This window comes from Panthera onca, chromosome C2 (assembly GCF_046562875.1).
Source record: "Panthera onca isolate mPanOnc1 chromosome C2, mPanOnc1 haplotype 2, whole genome shotgun sequence".
NCBI lineage: Eukaryota > Metazoa > Chordata > Mammalia > Carnivora > Felidae > Panthera > Panthera onca.
This window is the reverse complement of record NC_138347.1, coordinates 13288166-13301462: the sequence shown is the minus strand read 5'-3', so window position 1 is coordinate 13301462 and position 13297 is coordinate 13288166. Positions and strand designations below refer to the sequence as shown.

The window sequence follows — 13297 nt, the reverse complement described above, 5'->3', positions numbered from 1 at the left end:
TAAAGAATATGCTCAGAATAAGTGGTTAAAATCAGTCAGGATTTAAAAATATGAACAGATTTCACTAATGTGCGATTTGGAGTACATATGTGGGATAGGGCTCAAATATAGGGACCTGCTTGTGACCTTTCAAGTCTCAAGTGTAATCACTACCACTTGGTATTTGGCGGGGGGGGGGGGGGGGGGGGGCTTGTCATGTGCAAATTGGATGATCCCAATACAATTGGAAACACGGGTTTCTTAAATCCCTGAAATCTGACCACTAAATGATCACATGTATGTTTCTTTCCAGAAGCAGTTTCAGTTAGGACTTTTTAAAACCTCTCCGTGGGCCAACATCAAACAAAGGACAAGTTTTATCATTTAAGTGCAGATACGAACCTGGATTTTTTTCTCATTTTCTAAAGTCGGGAACACAAGAACATTGTCCTAGATACATTCTCCCTGTCAAAACAAAGATCTTGCTGCAGAGTACTATTTAAGAACCAAAGTAATAAAGCAGCTTCGCCTGGGGATGAGGGCAAAGAAAAAGTTACTGCTCAACACACTGAATGAAACGAGGACAGTTTAAAAATGTAATTTATGGAGGAAAAAAAGCTTCAACAAGGCCATAAATACTTGGATTGTGTGGTCTTTTCCTTGGCACTGAGTAAAGCAGTTTTATGGAACTGCTGTTCTGAACTATTTCAGACACAGGTTTGATTTGGCTTTGGATGACTTCATGTAATAGTTCTTGGATAACCTACATCTATTTTTCCTAGTAAACCCAACAATTTTAAGCAAAAGAGAAAATACTTTATATGTTCTCATATGTGACAAAAAGTTCAGTCTACCTCTGCCCAGCAGGGGAGTTTAAAAAATGGTAAAGAAAGGCAACAGGCAAAGCCTATATTCTAGGAAACGATAGGTTGCTTTTAAGTCCTTAAAACATGTAAGACAAAAAGCTTTTAGGTTGCAAATCTAACCTTGATTTCTCTCACCCTTTTGAAAAATTTAATGGGATGGTAAGAAAACATTCAACCTTCTAAATAAGTAATACCCAGGCAATCGGATAATTTTATAGTACAAACGGGTACTCTGGGATCCAGTTTCCTCCCCCCAGCAAAATTTCTCTTTACAAATTAATTAGGGCAACATTTACCACAAAGCCAATGGCAAAAAAGAAATCCTTGATTGAACTGTGAAACTAACAAGCTTTTCCATTAACATTAAAACCATGAACCTTTACACCTTATGATTGAAATACTAAAAATAAAAAGTATTACAAATGAAGTGTTTGAGAGTAACTACATAAAGATGTCTATTTCCATCAAGTAAACAAGTCTAATTTAGACTCCAATACAGTATTAACAGCTCAAACTTTGATGGTGAACAATCCTTTTCCACCTTAATGCAGTGTAGGAAGAATAGCACACATTAAAGTTTGTTATGAAAATAGAGTTTATTAAAAACATCCCTATTGTTTTGAGGAGCTTTCACCGTTACCTTGTCTTAAATTAAAAAAAAAAAAAATAGAGAGCACTTCTAATTACGATTTGTAAACTTTTTAAAGTCAAAACTTTTAAAAAGTTACAGCAAAAAGGGTAATATTTATTCATATTTTCAGTATTTTTTGTTATTTTGTGGCTATTTTTAAATAGAAGGGAAGCAATCAAATTGCTTACAATTCCCCACCAACTACTGCGGGGCTGTGATATAGCAGGAGCAAATATAATACAGCATCTGTACACCTCAAGCTCTACACTCCAGAAGCGTCACTGTCACATTTTGACAAATTCCAGTCTCTAACGAGGAGCCTCTGCTGCTGAGCCAGAATCCTTTTCGGGTTCAACGGATGAGGTAGCCTCAGCAGGTAACTCTTCAGAAGATTTTACAACTGCAGACTCAGACTCCCCCTTATCAAGTTCTGAAACAGTGTCTACGTCTCCCACTTGGCTACTGGGAGGTTCAACGGTTTTGTTACCACCTGCCCTGTCTGTCACCTCAGGCTTCTCCTTTCCTCGGTTTTCTTCCTTCTCTCTACGAGACTCTCTATCTCTAGAATCTCTCTCTCTGTCTCGATGCCCACTAGAGCGTCTATTTCTCTCTTCCAAGTCTCTGTGCCTGTCCCGGTCAGGGCTCCTTCTTCCCCACTCTCTCTTTTCACGATTGCTATTATCTCTATCATCATTACGGTTCCCATACCGTTCCCGGTCATTTTCCACCCTATTTCCAAAAGATCTTCTTCCAAACCTCTCTTGGTCTCTACCTGAATTGAACTGCTGCCTGTTATCGTTTCTAAACGGTTGTGGTTGCTGCTGAGCCGGTGGCGGCTGCTGAGCTGGTGGCGGCTGCTGTGGCTGTGGCTGTGGCGGTGGCGGCTGCTGTGGCTGTGGCTGTTGCTGCCTCCCGTCTCTGTCTTCGGGACCCCCTGGGCCTGGCCCCGGGCCCCCAAGCCCTGGCATTCCCCCAGGCCTAACAAAGGGGCCATGCGGTGGAAAGGGGCCTTTCATTCCATGAGGTGGAGGCATTCCAAAGCCCCCGGGGCCTGGCGGTGGACCTCTATGCATCATGTGCGGTGGCATGGGACGAGGTGGCATCAAAGGAAATCGCTGTAAATGAGGTGGAGGCATTCCTGGAGGGCGCTGAAGTGGGATTAGGCCAGGTCGGGCACCAAGGAGACCAGTGGATGGTGCTTGGAGCCCAATTACAGGACCAGGTGCAACTCCTTGAGTACCTATAAAAGAGAGTAATAAAAATGTATATAAAATAATGCAGAAGATGGCATTCTGGTTTCAGCTGTTTCCTGTGGAGCCTGAATCAAAATGAAGTTCAACCCGGAATCTTCAAAGTTGTCTGCCAGTCTACCTGCGCAAAACTCAACGTGAGGCCAACAACCCATAGCATGTAGTCTTAAAGATAGATTACATACTATATAAAGACATGTATTAGTGTGTAGATGATGAGGATCTAATAATGGTAGAGGTCAAAGTAAGATGGAAAAGGAAACTGCAATATACCAATTTTTGGAAAGAGTATGTCCATCACTAGTGGTTGGTAAAAATACTTAAAACACTCAAAATACTTAAGACATTTGAGAAAGACAATGTACGGGTCCTCATGACACAAAGGGCTGAACTGTGCTATGTGAGCCAACTGAAGGCCATCTCAGGTGTACTCTTAGGAAATTTTACACTTTTAAGTCTTAACTTACTGGAAAAAAAATAGGGTCACTAACCCAGAAAATCCACTGCAGAGGGAGGTCTCCGATTCCATGTCATTAAAATGCCTTATTAAACGGTAAACATCACTTGAACAGTAAAGCTTATAAAATAAAGATCAACACACCAGTGGGGAGTTTATTTTTACAGGTCCTTTTTCAAAGCACACCCTAAGGCATAAACCTGCTAGGCCGAAATGATGGAATTATGCTGAAAAGTCCGGCCATTCACTTTCTATTCATTCCTCCTAAGGTGGCGAGACCAATGAAGTCGGTGCTGTTGAAGGTGACAAGGACTTCACTGGTTTTATTTCCTGTTTTCATGAGGGTTGGCTCAGGTTTTGTGTTAAGTCCTACAAATAAAACCACCCATCGTTTAAAACGATATGGCAAAATAGTACAGATTCGGTTTTGGTTCACCACTTCAGTAACAGAACGACATCATCCCCCTCTCTATTTCTTTGCAAATATCAACACCACAAGGCAAACACTATGACCAATACGAGTTACTCTAACAATGGAAAATGTTCCAGATATTGTCAGAATATATTATTTACCCATCTACTGCATGCAGAAAGGCCTTTGAGCAAGTTAGGGGCTATGACGCTCAACCACCGATGGTTAAGAGAAATGCTTTTGGGACACTGCTACCCAATACTTTAATAGGAAGTTTTCTTCCCCCTCCCCCGACAGCAGGTTATTTTATGTTGACAGAACCACTTCTTCATGTGTGCTTTAGCATACATTAAACAAGTCCTGCTTGCTCCTCAATTTTCTGTATCAGCAATACTAAACCTAAACAAGAGTGTCTACTTCAGTTTCGGATCCTCACAACATGTGGTCCAATCCTATTCTGTCCGATTTAAGGACTAACTAGAGTGGACCTGAAAAGCTACGTATACCAGTTTACAACTCACCAGCTGTGGTATTTACTTAAACACAATACCTTCTTTCAAATGCTTACAATGAAGTCTATTATGTCTGGTGAAATACAATCTCACTTAGGAATGACCTTGGACGTGTGCCTCAGAAACAGTACCTGCCTCTTGTGGAGATTAAGTGGGATAAAATACATAAGACCGAGCTCAGAGCCTCGTCCACAGTTAAATGCTGAAATTTTCACATCTATCTTGACAGATGATAAATATCCTAACATTAAATATCTGACTTTGCAAAACGGAATGCATCTTTCATTTATGATAGGATCTTATTAACCTCTTGTGGTCGGTCCCCCAATACCCACCACACTTTAAAGTCCAGCACTTGACAGTTGGGAAAAATGTGAACACACCGAGCTTCTACGTGTCAGGTCTTAATTTTAAAAATGCAAATGACTTCAGTAAGAAGCTAGAAATTATGAAGTGGATAAATGAAGCAAAGACCTAGTTGCTTCACACACTCTTCAGACGTTCCTTAGGAAAACCCCAAAGAACATATACAGAACCACCACCTATATACTGTATTTCAGATTGAATAAATCCAACGGCAAACTTATTCCTAGTGTTTAGTAAACATTTACGGAGTGCATACCATACAGTGGGACAGCAGAAGCCCCTAAGATATGTCCTTGCTCTCACTTTTAAAAGGAATCAGTACTGGGGCGCCTGGATGGCTCACTCGGTTGAGCATCCAACTCTTGATTTCGTCTCAGGTCACGATCTCACAGTTCGTGAGTTCAAGCCCCGAGGTGGGCTCTGTGCTGACAATGTGGAGCCTGCTTGGATTCTCTCTCTAACCCATCCCCACTCACTAGCTCTCTCAAAATAAGCAAAGATTAAAAAAAAGTTAAAATAAAAGGAATCCGTGCCAACATTTCCAGACTATACCTCAAAACAACATAAAATGTATGTACCCCATTACTGCCCTTTAAACAAAGAAATCCTGCACAGATGCACTTAAACAAATTGAACTTTACTTTCCCACCAGTCCCTAAGGAGTAAAATGACCACTGAGGTGGGATTAGGCCTTTTTCAGAGATTTGAGTACTTGTTTATAGGGTGAAGAGACCAATGCCAAATTTTTAAGTAACACTAGAAAAATGTGGAAGAGGTTCAAAGCATCTTATTGTTGTTAAAGAATTAAGTTCAGATGAACCTTTAAGAGGAAACGATGACTCTTACAGGACAATGGAAAGGTCCTGTTTCTTGATTTACCCAGGAAGACTGGCTTCCTCAGCTACCAATCTGACAGTGGCCAAAGGATGTATGGCCACCTCACCCTTGTGCCAATCAGACAAAATGGGCAATCATTCTCCATAAAATATAAACCTGTCTCTAGGAACGCAGCTCTTAAGTCCTTCATAACAGGCATCTGAGAGTGCACGAACATCAATTTGATAGGGTTAACATTTACAGTCATGTATTTAAACTACCTACAAAGCAGTATTTTTATACAGCAAAATTATTGCCTAATTTGATTCTGTATGTGTGGGTATTTGTATTCGCCTAATACTATACACTCAAATCCCTTCCCTCATTTGTAAATAAGTGGATTTCCTTTTAATCCTTCATGAACCAACATTTACAGATTCCCCTGACAGAATATCCAACCCCATAGTCCTAAACGTTGGCTTTCAGGCCACAAAAGTGATAAAAGTGTGGATTACAATTTTTTTTTCTGTAGTGGACAAGTATTGCTTTAATAAGTTATATTTAACTAAAAATATACCAGGTGGCATAAAGCCCTAGATAGGCATGCTAGCTGAATTTCATTTTTAATTAGAAAGCAGACGTTATGCATATTCAATGGACTGTATAGTGAGTTACCCAGGTCTAAAGGGCATTCAAAGCAATTATTCATTTTATCTGGAAGTATGACGTGCAATGTCACTGCCAAGTTTTCTAGAGTTGCAAGTTAAAAAGAATTCACACATATTGGACATCTGAACTTTATTAACTCATTTCATGTGCTGAAGATAAAACAAGGCCCTCTCCTTTAAACAGGACATAGCCTAAGTAGAAAGAAACTGCTGGAAGAGATGGCACGAGCTAGTATTGGTGACAGAGGTGGAAGTGATTAAGCTGGTGGGCATGAGTCTGAGTGCAAGTCCTAGAGCGTTTGAATAGGGTCTTGAAAGAAAGGGCGGAAAGACATCACTGGTCAAGAGAACTGCAACAGAATGCCTTTTGCCAAGAGAGAAACAAATACAGAAGATGAGGTTTGTTACTGAAGTAGCAGGAAAGAATTTGTGTAAATACAAATTACTATCAATTAAAGAAAAAAAGAGGTTCATAAGGCTGAGCAGGCAGGCCAGGGCAATTCAGAAGTGTTACATGCCACAAGAAGAAACCTGGGACTTACCAAGAAATTTTTTGCAGGGATGATCCCGTGTTCATTTTTGAAAGACCTTTCTAGCAAGCAGTGTACAGGAAAGGAAGGGAAAGACACTGGAGAGCAGGTTGACTCTCACTCTCAGAATCTAGGGTACAGAAATGAGAGACTGAACAGAAACAGAGGTGACAGAGAGGAGGTACACAGCTCTCTGCTCTGAATAAGTGGATGGAAGCATCAATACAACGCAGGAATTTAAGAAAAGAAGCTATTTTGGGAGACAGATGACAAATTTCATTCCCTCCACCACCCCCCCCCGCCCAACCCCCCCCCCCCCCCCCCACCAAATTTCTGAAAGTTAGAGGGGCCTGGCTTAGATCTGGTGGAAACGTGAAGAAACTGGCATGTATACCTAGAGTTCACAAGAGTCACAGTGTTACCCACAGCACAGGCAGGAAAAAGGGAATTCAGACCTGGGAAATATCACCTTAGAGACTCTGAGATTCCTAACACAGTAAGATTTTAATGCAGAAAAAGGTGACAGCCGCAAGTATCTGTATTCAAATTTGAAGACGAATGAGAAATACACTGCACTTTAACTCAAAATAACCAAGACTTAACTGTGGATATTCCAATGATGAGCCCCAAACCAGTCATTTCACCATTAAAAAACAAAAGATTAAAGGGGAGGTGACTGCTATCTAGAGCAAAGACGTTCAGAATTGTGTGAAATAAAGAACAAGTGTGTTAAGAGGCTGAAGGGGCAGTGAGGGGGCGGGGGGTGACTGGGATCATGGTTGGAGTCCAATGTGGACCTTGAAATCTCAGGAGAACATAAATAAGGGCTGCAAATAGGATCTTTCTGCCAAGTACCACAGTGCGTGGGGACAGGGAGACACACAAAGGTTACAACTAAATACTGTGGGTGTGACCAACTGCCTCAGTCATAGTTGGACGCTCTTCAAGAGGATATAGGGGCACCTGGGTGGCTCAGTCGGCTAAGCATCCCAACTCTTTGTTTCAGCTCAGATCTCATGATTGGTTGAGTTCGAGCCCCATGTTGGGCTCTGCGTTGGCAGCACAGAGCCTGTTTGGGATTCTCTCTCCCTCTGCCCCTCCTGCATGTTTTCTTTCAAAATAATAAACAAACTTAAAAAAAAAAAAAAAAGAGGATGTAAAGTGGAATCTTTTAAGGAGAGCAAGGACTTGCTAGGTGAAAAGGGGAGGGAAGAGAGGAGGAGGAGAAAAGGTGGACGGGACATCTAAATACCTCTTCTACAATCTTGTCCTCCAATCTACCAAAGTCGCTGCCTCTAGGAAGTCCTGCACCTTTCATTACCAACATGTCCTCAACTGCAAGCACCCTAACTCTCCAACCTCCTTCCTAGAATCATTTTTGATCCTGTGAGAGTCAGGCCCCCACAGTACCCTTCAATGTCTTTACTTTCCTCCTTACCTGCCTCAGAGTCCGCGGTTCCCCCTCACCACAGTTGTCTGGTAAAACCTCAATGGTTTTGAATGCAACTCTTCTACCCAATCTGTACACAGACAGGGCTGGGGGTCACCCCACCCCCAACACATCGACTGGCCTCATTTTGAGTTTATAACCTCAACCACAAGTGCTTCCTTAATTCTGGTTAGTGATCCTAATTTTCCTAGGCAGCTCACATTCTCATTTCCCTAGACGTCTACTTCACGTGCTCATGTTTCTCCTCAATCCTGTCTACCCTTAGGGGGTTTTAGAACAAATCCAGGGAGATAAAATTTACGTAGTTTACAATTCACCCATATAAAGTGCCTAATTCAATGGGTTATAGTGTCTTCAGAGTTGGGCAACCATCACAATGTTTAGGATATTTTCATTACCTCAAAAAAACAAGTTCTGTATCACCCCCCATTTCCCTGTGATCGCCCCACGCCTCCCTCCAGGCAACCACATACCCTGGTTTCTGTGTCTCTACATCTGCCTATGCTGTACGTTTCATATGGATGGAGTCATACGATATGTGATGCTCTGTGACTGGCTTCTTTCACTTAGTGTATGTTTTCAAGGTTCATCCATGTTGCAGCGTGTACAAGTGCTTCCGTTTTTTAAATTACCAAGTACTATTCCATCATAGGGATATACCGCAATTTTATTTATCCTGTCCGGTTTACCATGAAAAAAAAAAAAAAAAAGGTTTTTGGAAAAAAGACTTTTTCATTCACTTACCCACCACCCCACCTACCAATTTACCTGTACCTGTATCCATATGACTCCTTCTGTCTGAGAACAGCTATGCTCCAAGGATTAAGTCCTTTATTCAAACCCTGAACCGATGCCCTCTTACCTACATAAGGGTTATCAGCTTAGCCAACACCTCTTCTTTCCTGCAGCAAAAATTTCCCCTCTGATTTTCCAGTAATAAAGATGCTGTAGTTTCACCCATCTTTTAGAAATAAAAACAAAAACTCCCTTACCTTGCCATCTCTTTCCAACTTTCACCTCATTTTGCTGTTCCTCTATATAACAAATCTCCTCAAAGAAATGCCCAAAATCACTGTATCCATTTCCTCACCTTCCATTCTCTCCTGCCCCTGTGTAACTGGGCTTTTGGATCCATTATTCTGAGGAAATCACATTTCTAAGGTTACCCAAGAGGCTTCATTCTGCTAAACCCAGGCAGAAAGTTCCAGTGCTCTCCCCAAGCCACCTATGTGACTGATGGTTGATCGCTCCCCCTCCTTCCTAGGAACTCTTATTTGGCTGCCAGAAAAGCCCCTCTACTTTCGCTGCGCCTTCCAGTATCCTCTGCTGAACAGAGCAGTGGTTAAAACCACCGGTGTCGGAGCAATGCTGGCTGAAATTCCGACTTCACCACTTGTAGCTGTTCACCTGGGTAGGCTACTCAGCTTGGTGCTTCAGCCTCCCCATCCAGAAAACGGGGGTAACTGTACTTACCTCTTAGGGCTGTTAACGTTCAAATGACTCACACATACAAACTCTTCGCCAGAGTTCCTGGCATCTGGAACTATGTCTGTCTTAGTTCTCAGTATTGTATTCTCAACGGCTAAGTTGCTGAAGTTTTCCTAGGCTCATCCCGCTCACTGTATTTACGTTCCCTTCTTAAGTAATCACTGGCTCCTGTGGCTTTGCTGATCGTTTGCGGAGGATATCTGGAATTATATCTCAACTGTATTCAAGTTGTTTACTTATCATCTGCACCTGAATTTCAAAGTTAAAATAGCCAACCTTTTAACTCGATATCCCCTCTGCAGATCCAGTCCTCCTTGACATTTGCCCATCTCAGAAATGGAGATTACATCCTATCAACTGCTCACATCAAATACTGAGCTCAATCTTGACTCCTTTCTCTCATACCCCACACTTAAGTAGTCAGCCAATTAGGAAGGCCCTATCTTTAAAATAAATTCGACGTCCAACCACTTCATTTCCTCCACTGCGCCACCCCAATGCAAGCAGTTAGCCTGCACCTCTTCTACTGCGACGGCATCCGAACTAGGTCCTCTTTCCACTCTTAACCAACTCCTAGAGTCTGGTGTCTACGTAATAGCCATTACCCTTTATAAAGTATACGTAAGACTGAAACTACAACATTCCCCACTGCACACTCAACCTGGCCCTTGCCAACCTTCTCTAAACTCATAGCCTGCAACTCTTTTCTTTGTTCATCCTGCTCCAGCCACACTGGCACCCTGTGGTCCCTCAAACAAGCCAAGTTCACTCCCAATTCAGGCCTCCTTTTGTTCTTCTACCTCAACTATCTTTTCTCTGTATTTCCATGGCTTTCCCCCATCATTTCTCTCCATACTACCTCCTTAGATGCCCTCCTGGGCCATACATATACCATTTAAAATAGAACATCCCATGTGACACTCCTCCAATTCCCTAAGTGTTCTCTGCTTTACTCTTCATCATAGGATTATCTCCATGTGAAGTTATTAGTTTATTATCTAAGTCCCTACTAGAATATAAGCTCTAGGAAGACAGGCTTTGTCTTGTTCATTCAGGTATCTCTAGTACCCAGAAGGATACCTGGCACACAGTGGCTACTGAATAAAATACACATAGAATGTATGAATGGCAGTGGCAGAAGTGATGACCAAATTCTTCAAGGAGAAAATATCTCTCAGGCTGCAAGAGCAGAGGCTAGAAGGTCCAGGTCTCTCCCCCAGGGCGGTGGCTTTCCATTGTTAACCTACAAAGATCTGAAATTTATTTTGAGAAATTCTGCAATTTTCTTTAACTACCTCCTTTTCTGTTTCTAGTTGGCAGCTTGACATTTTTTGATCTGATCCAAATAAAATGTCACTGTGGCATTTGCATGAGCCTAAAATGAAATCCCACACAAGGAAAAAATATATCAACCACTCTTATCTCTCCCACCAATGCCCTAAGATCCCTAAGCATGCATATATATGTGTGTGTATATATATATGCATATAATGTATATATATATGCATATAATTTTTAAAAACCATTGCTTTTCTTCATCCGAGACATTCAGAAAATTGCAGTAACAGTGCAACCCATACATGTATTTCCTTTGCCTAGATTTCATTGTTTATTAACATCTGGAGCATAACTATTTTGAAAAGGCTCCCAGGCAATTCTTGCAGTAGGCACTATGTTGGGAGCTGAAGAGAACAAGAGTAAGGAGCTAGTTTTCAAAGAATGAGAAAGCACATTTTAGATAGTATTATACATTAAGATTACACCAAAAAAAATGGTGCTTAGGAGGTTAATGAGAAATCTTTAACAGAAATTTGAGTTTTTAATAATATATAATGCAAATATATGGGAGAGGTGTATCTATTTTTAGCAGAGGGGTACATTATGTTTTGCTGAAATCCAATACACGAAAACCAGAATTTCAGATAAAGAGAAATCAGAGACAGATTATTTTAAAATGACTCCTTGGCTTTTTGCAAAATTATGCACAATAGGTTTTGTCTGGTCAACTTCCCTACAGTTCATTTGTAGTGACTTTTTAGAATTTGTATACCAATTGCTATGTTACCGTAACTGGCAAAATGGAACAACTCTAAAAGAGTTGCACTATTTGAGTCAAGAAGTTTCGAATAAACAATTAACCTATCACTGAATGAGATTTTCGACAGGGAATGTTACTTTCAATGTTAGCTGGAAAAAATCTTACCTGAAATTCTTCACAGCCACATCTTTGTCTACCAAAATCAATCTAGAGCCCAGAGTCCCTGCCCCTCCCACCTTCCTCAGGCCCAAAGTGATGTATGTCGGAGAGATTTAAATTTAAGAGAGACTCCAGGCTGGAGTTCTATAGCCCAGGAAGCACAGAGGGACATGGAGACAACGTGATAAGCAGTTTTCAAGTTTCTGTATAAGACCTTCCCTGTAGGTTTCATCTGAAGTACCTCACCTTCTGAGAAAATATAGGGTATTCGTCCATAAATTTAAATCCAAGGCAAGTATCTGTTGTGGATTAATAGTTATTAATTACCCACTGTATCCACTGAACAATGTTATATACTATATTGAAGGTACTGTGATGACTATTTGGGAACCATTTCTACTATATAACACCAGTGGAATAATTACCAGTGTAATATTTAGAGTGCCAATTTGAGTATTTTAGAGCTTTGAAAGAACATCTTATAGGATAAATAAAGTCAACAGATTTTGGGGGGGGTACCAAAACAAATACCTAGTAGACCCCTCTAGACTATAATTTAAAATAACCAAACATTATAGCAAAGTTCACAATAAGAAAAAATACTAACATGTAGCAGTTGTATTAAAAGTTAGGTATTATCATTAAAAAAACACTTTCCAAAGGATTTTCTTCAGGTTTTCTTTGAATGTTATTCACACTAGATTGGTGCTCTAATGTTCTAATTTAAATGTTGTTAAAAAGTACTAACTATAAAAAAAAAAAAAGGCAAAATTCTGGCAGAGAAATCCAAGCTAAGTGAAATCACCACAAATCAAGTATCAATTTTAAAGTAATTATAGAACGTGATGGTAAAACTATTCACCTTCTAGGCAGTTGTAAGGATCATAACTATTACAATAAAGCAAACATGCCTGTTTGATAATTCCAAACCAATTCTGTGCACATAATTTCTTGAAGTGTCCAAATTTGGGAACACTGACTCAAATGCCTACTGAGTTCATGCAGGGATGTGTAGAATCAAGCCTGAAGGGCATCACACCACTGTCTAACAATTCAGCCTGGAGGCCACCAATTTGTGACTTCTGCTTTAGATCTTTGGCAACAAAAAATACCAGTAAGTAGGAGGCAATCTTAGAACTACCCAATTCTTACAAATTTCACCATCATCTATAGCAGTGTGACAAAATTAGGAAGAATCTGCATATTAATAATTAATGAATACATATATCTGACAAGAGAAAAGGCTTTAATTTTCCACAAAAGGAATGAGTCCAAGTTACCATAATTTTTCCTTGAAAAGATATTCTGGATATACTGGTAACAGAGTAGAGATATGTAACACAAACAAACATTTTTTTGTGTATTTCTTTTTTATTGTCTGGAACACCAAAGTAATAACCCAAATTTCACATTTACAATGCACTTTTTTTTTTTTAATAAAAATGCTATACATATTAGAGATACACGTTATACAAAAGTTTTTGAAAAGTAAACACATACACTTATACAGTAAAGAGAATAAACCGAATTGCTATTATCATTAATATTCCTTCTCTCCTAAATGATCAACCACTGTAGACAGTTACCGACAGCTTTTATGAAACCATCACTATTCTAACTAGCTATCTTGGTGTGTGAGGGACTAAGAATGGATTTCTTTAAAATGACGTGATAA

General features: G+C 40.3%; 1 protein-coding gene across 3 annotated transcripts in view; it reads right to left on the bottom strand.

Annotated features, from left to right (window-relative positions):
* Positions 1-1422: 1422 nt before the first annotated feature.
* Positions 1423-13297, bottom strand: part of SCAF4 (SR-related CTD associated factor 4) — a 60666-nt gene continuing 48791 nt past the window's right edge. For all 3 annotated transcript variants that reach the window (XM_060640376.3, XM_060640378.3, XM_060640377.3), the window contains exon 20: positions 1423-2716. In XM_060640376.3, the coding sequence (XP_060496359.3) occupies positions 1785-2716 (932 nt within the window). In that variant the 3' untranslated portion in view covers positions 1423-1784. The remainder of the gene's footprint in view (positions 2717-13297) is intronic.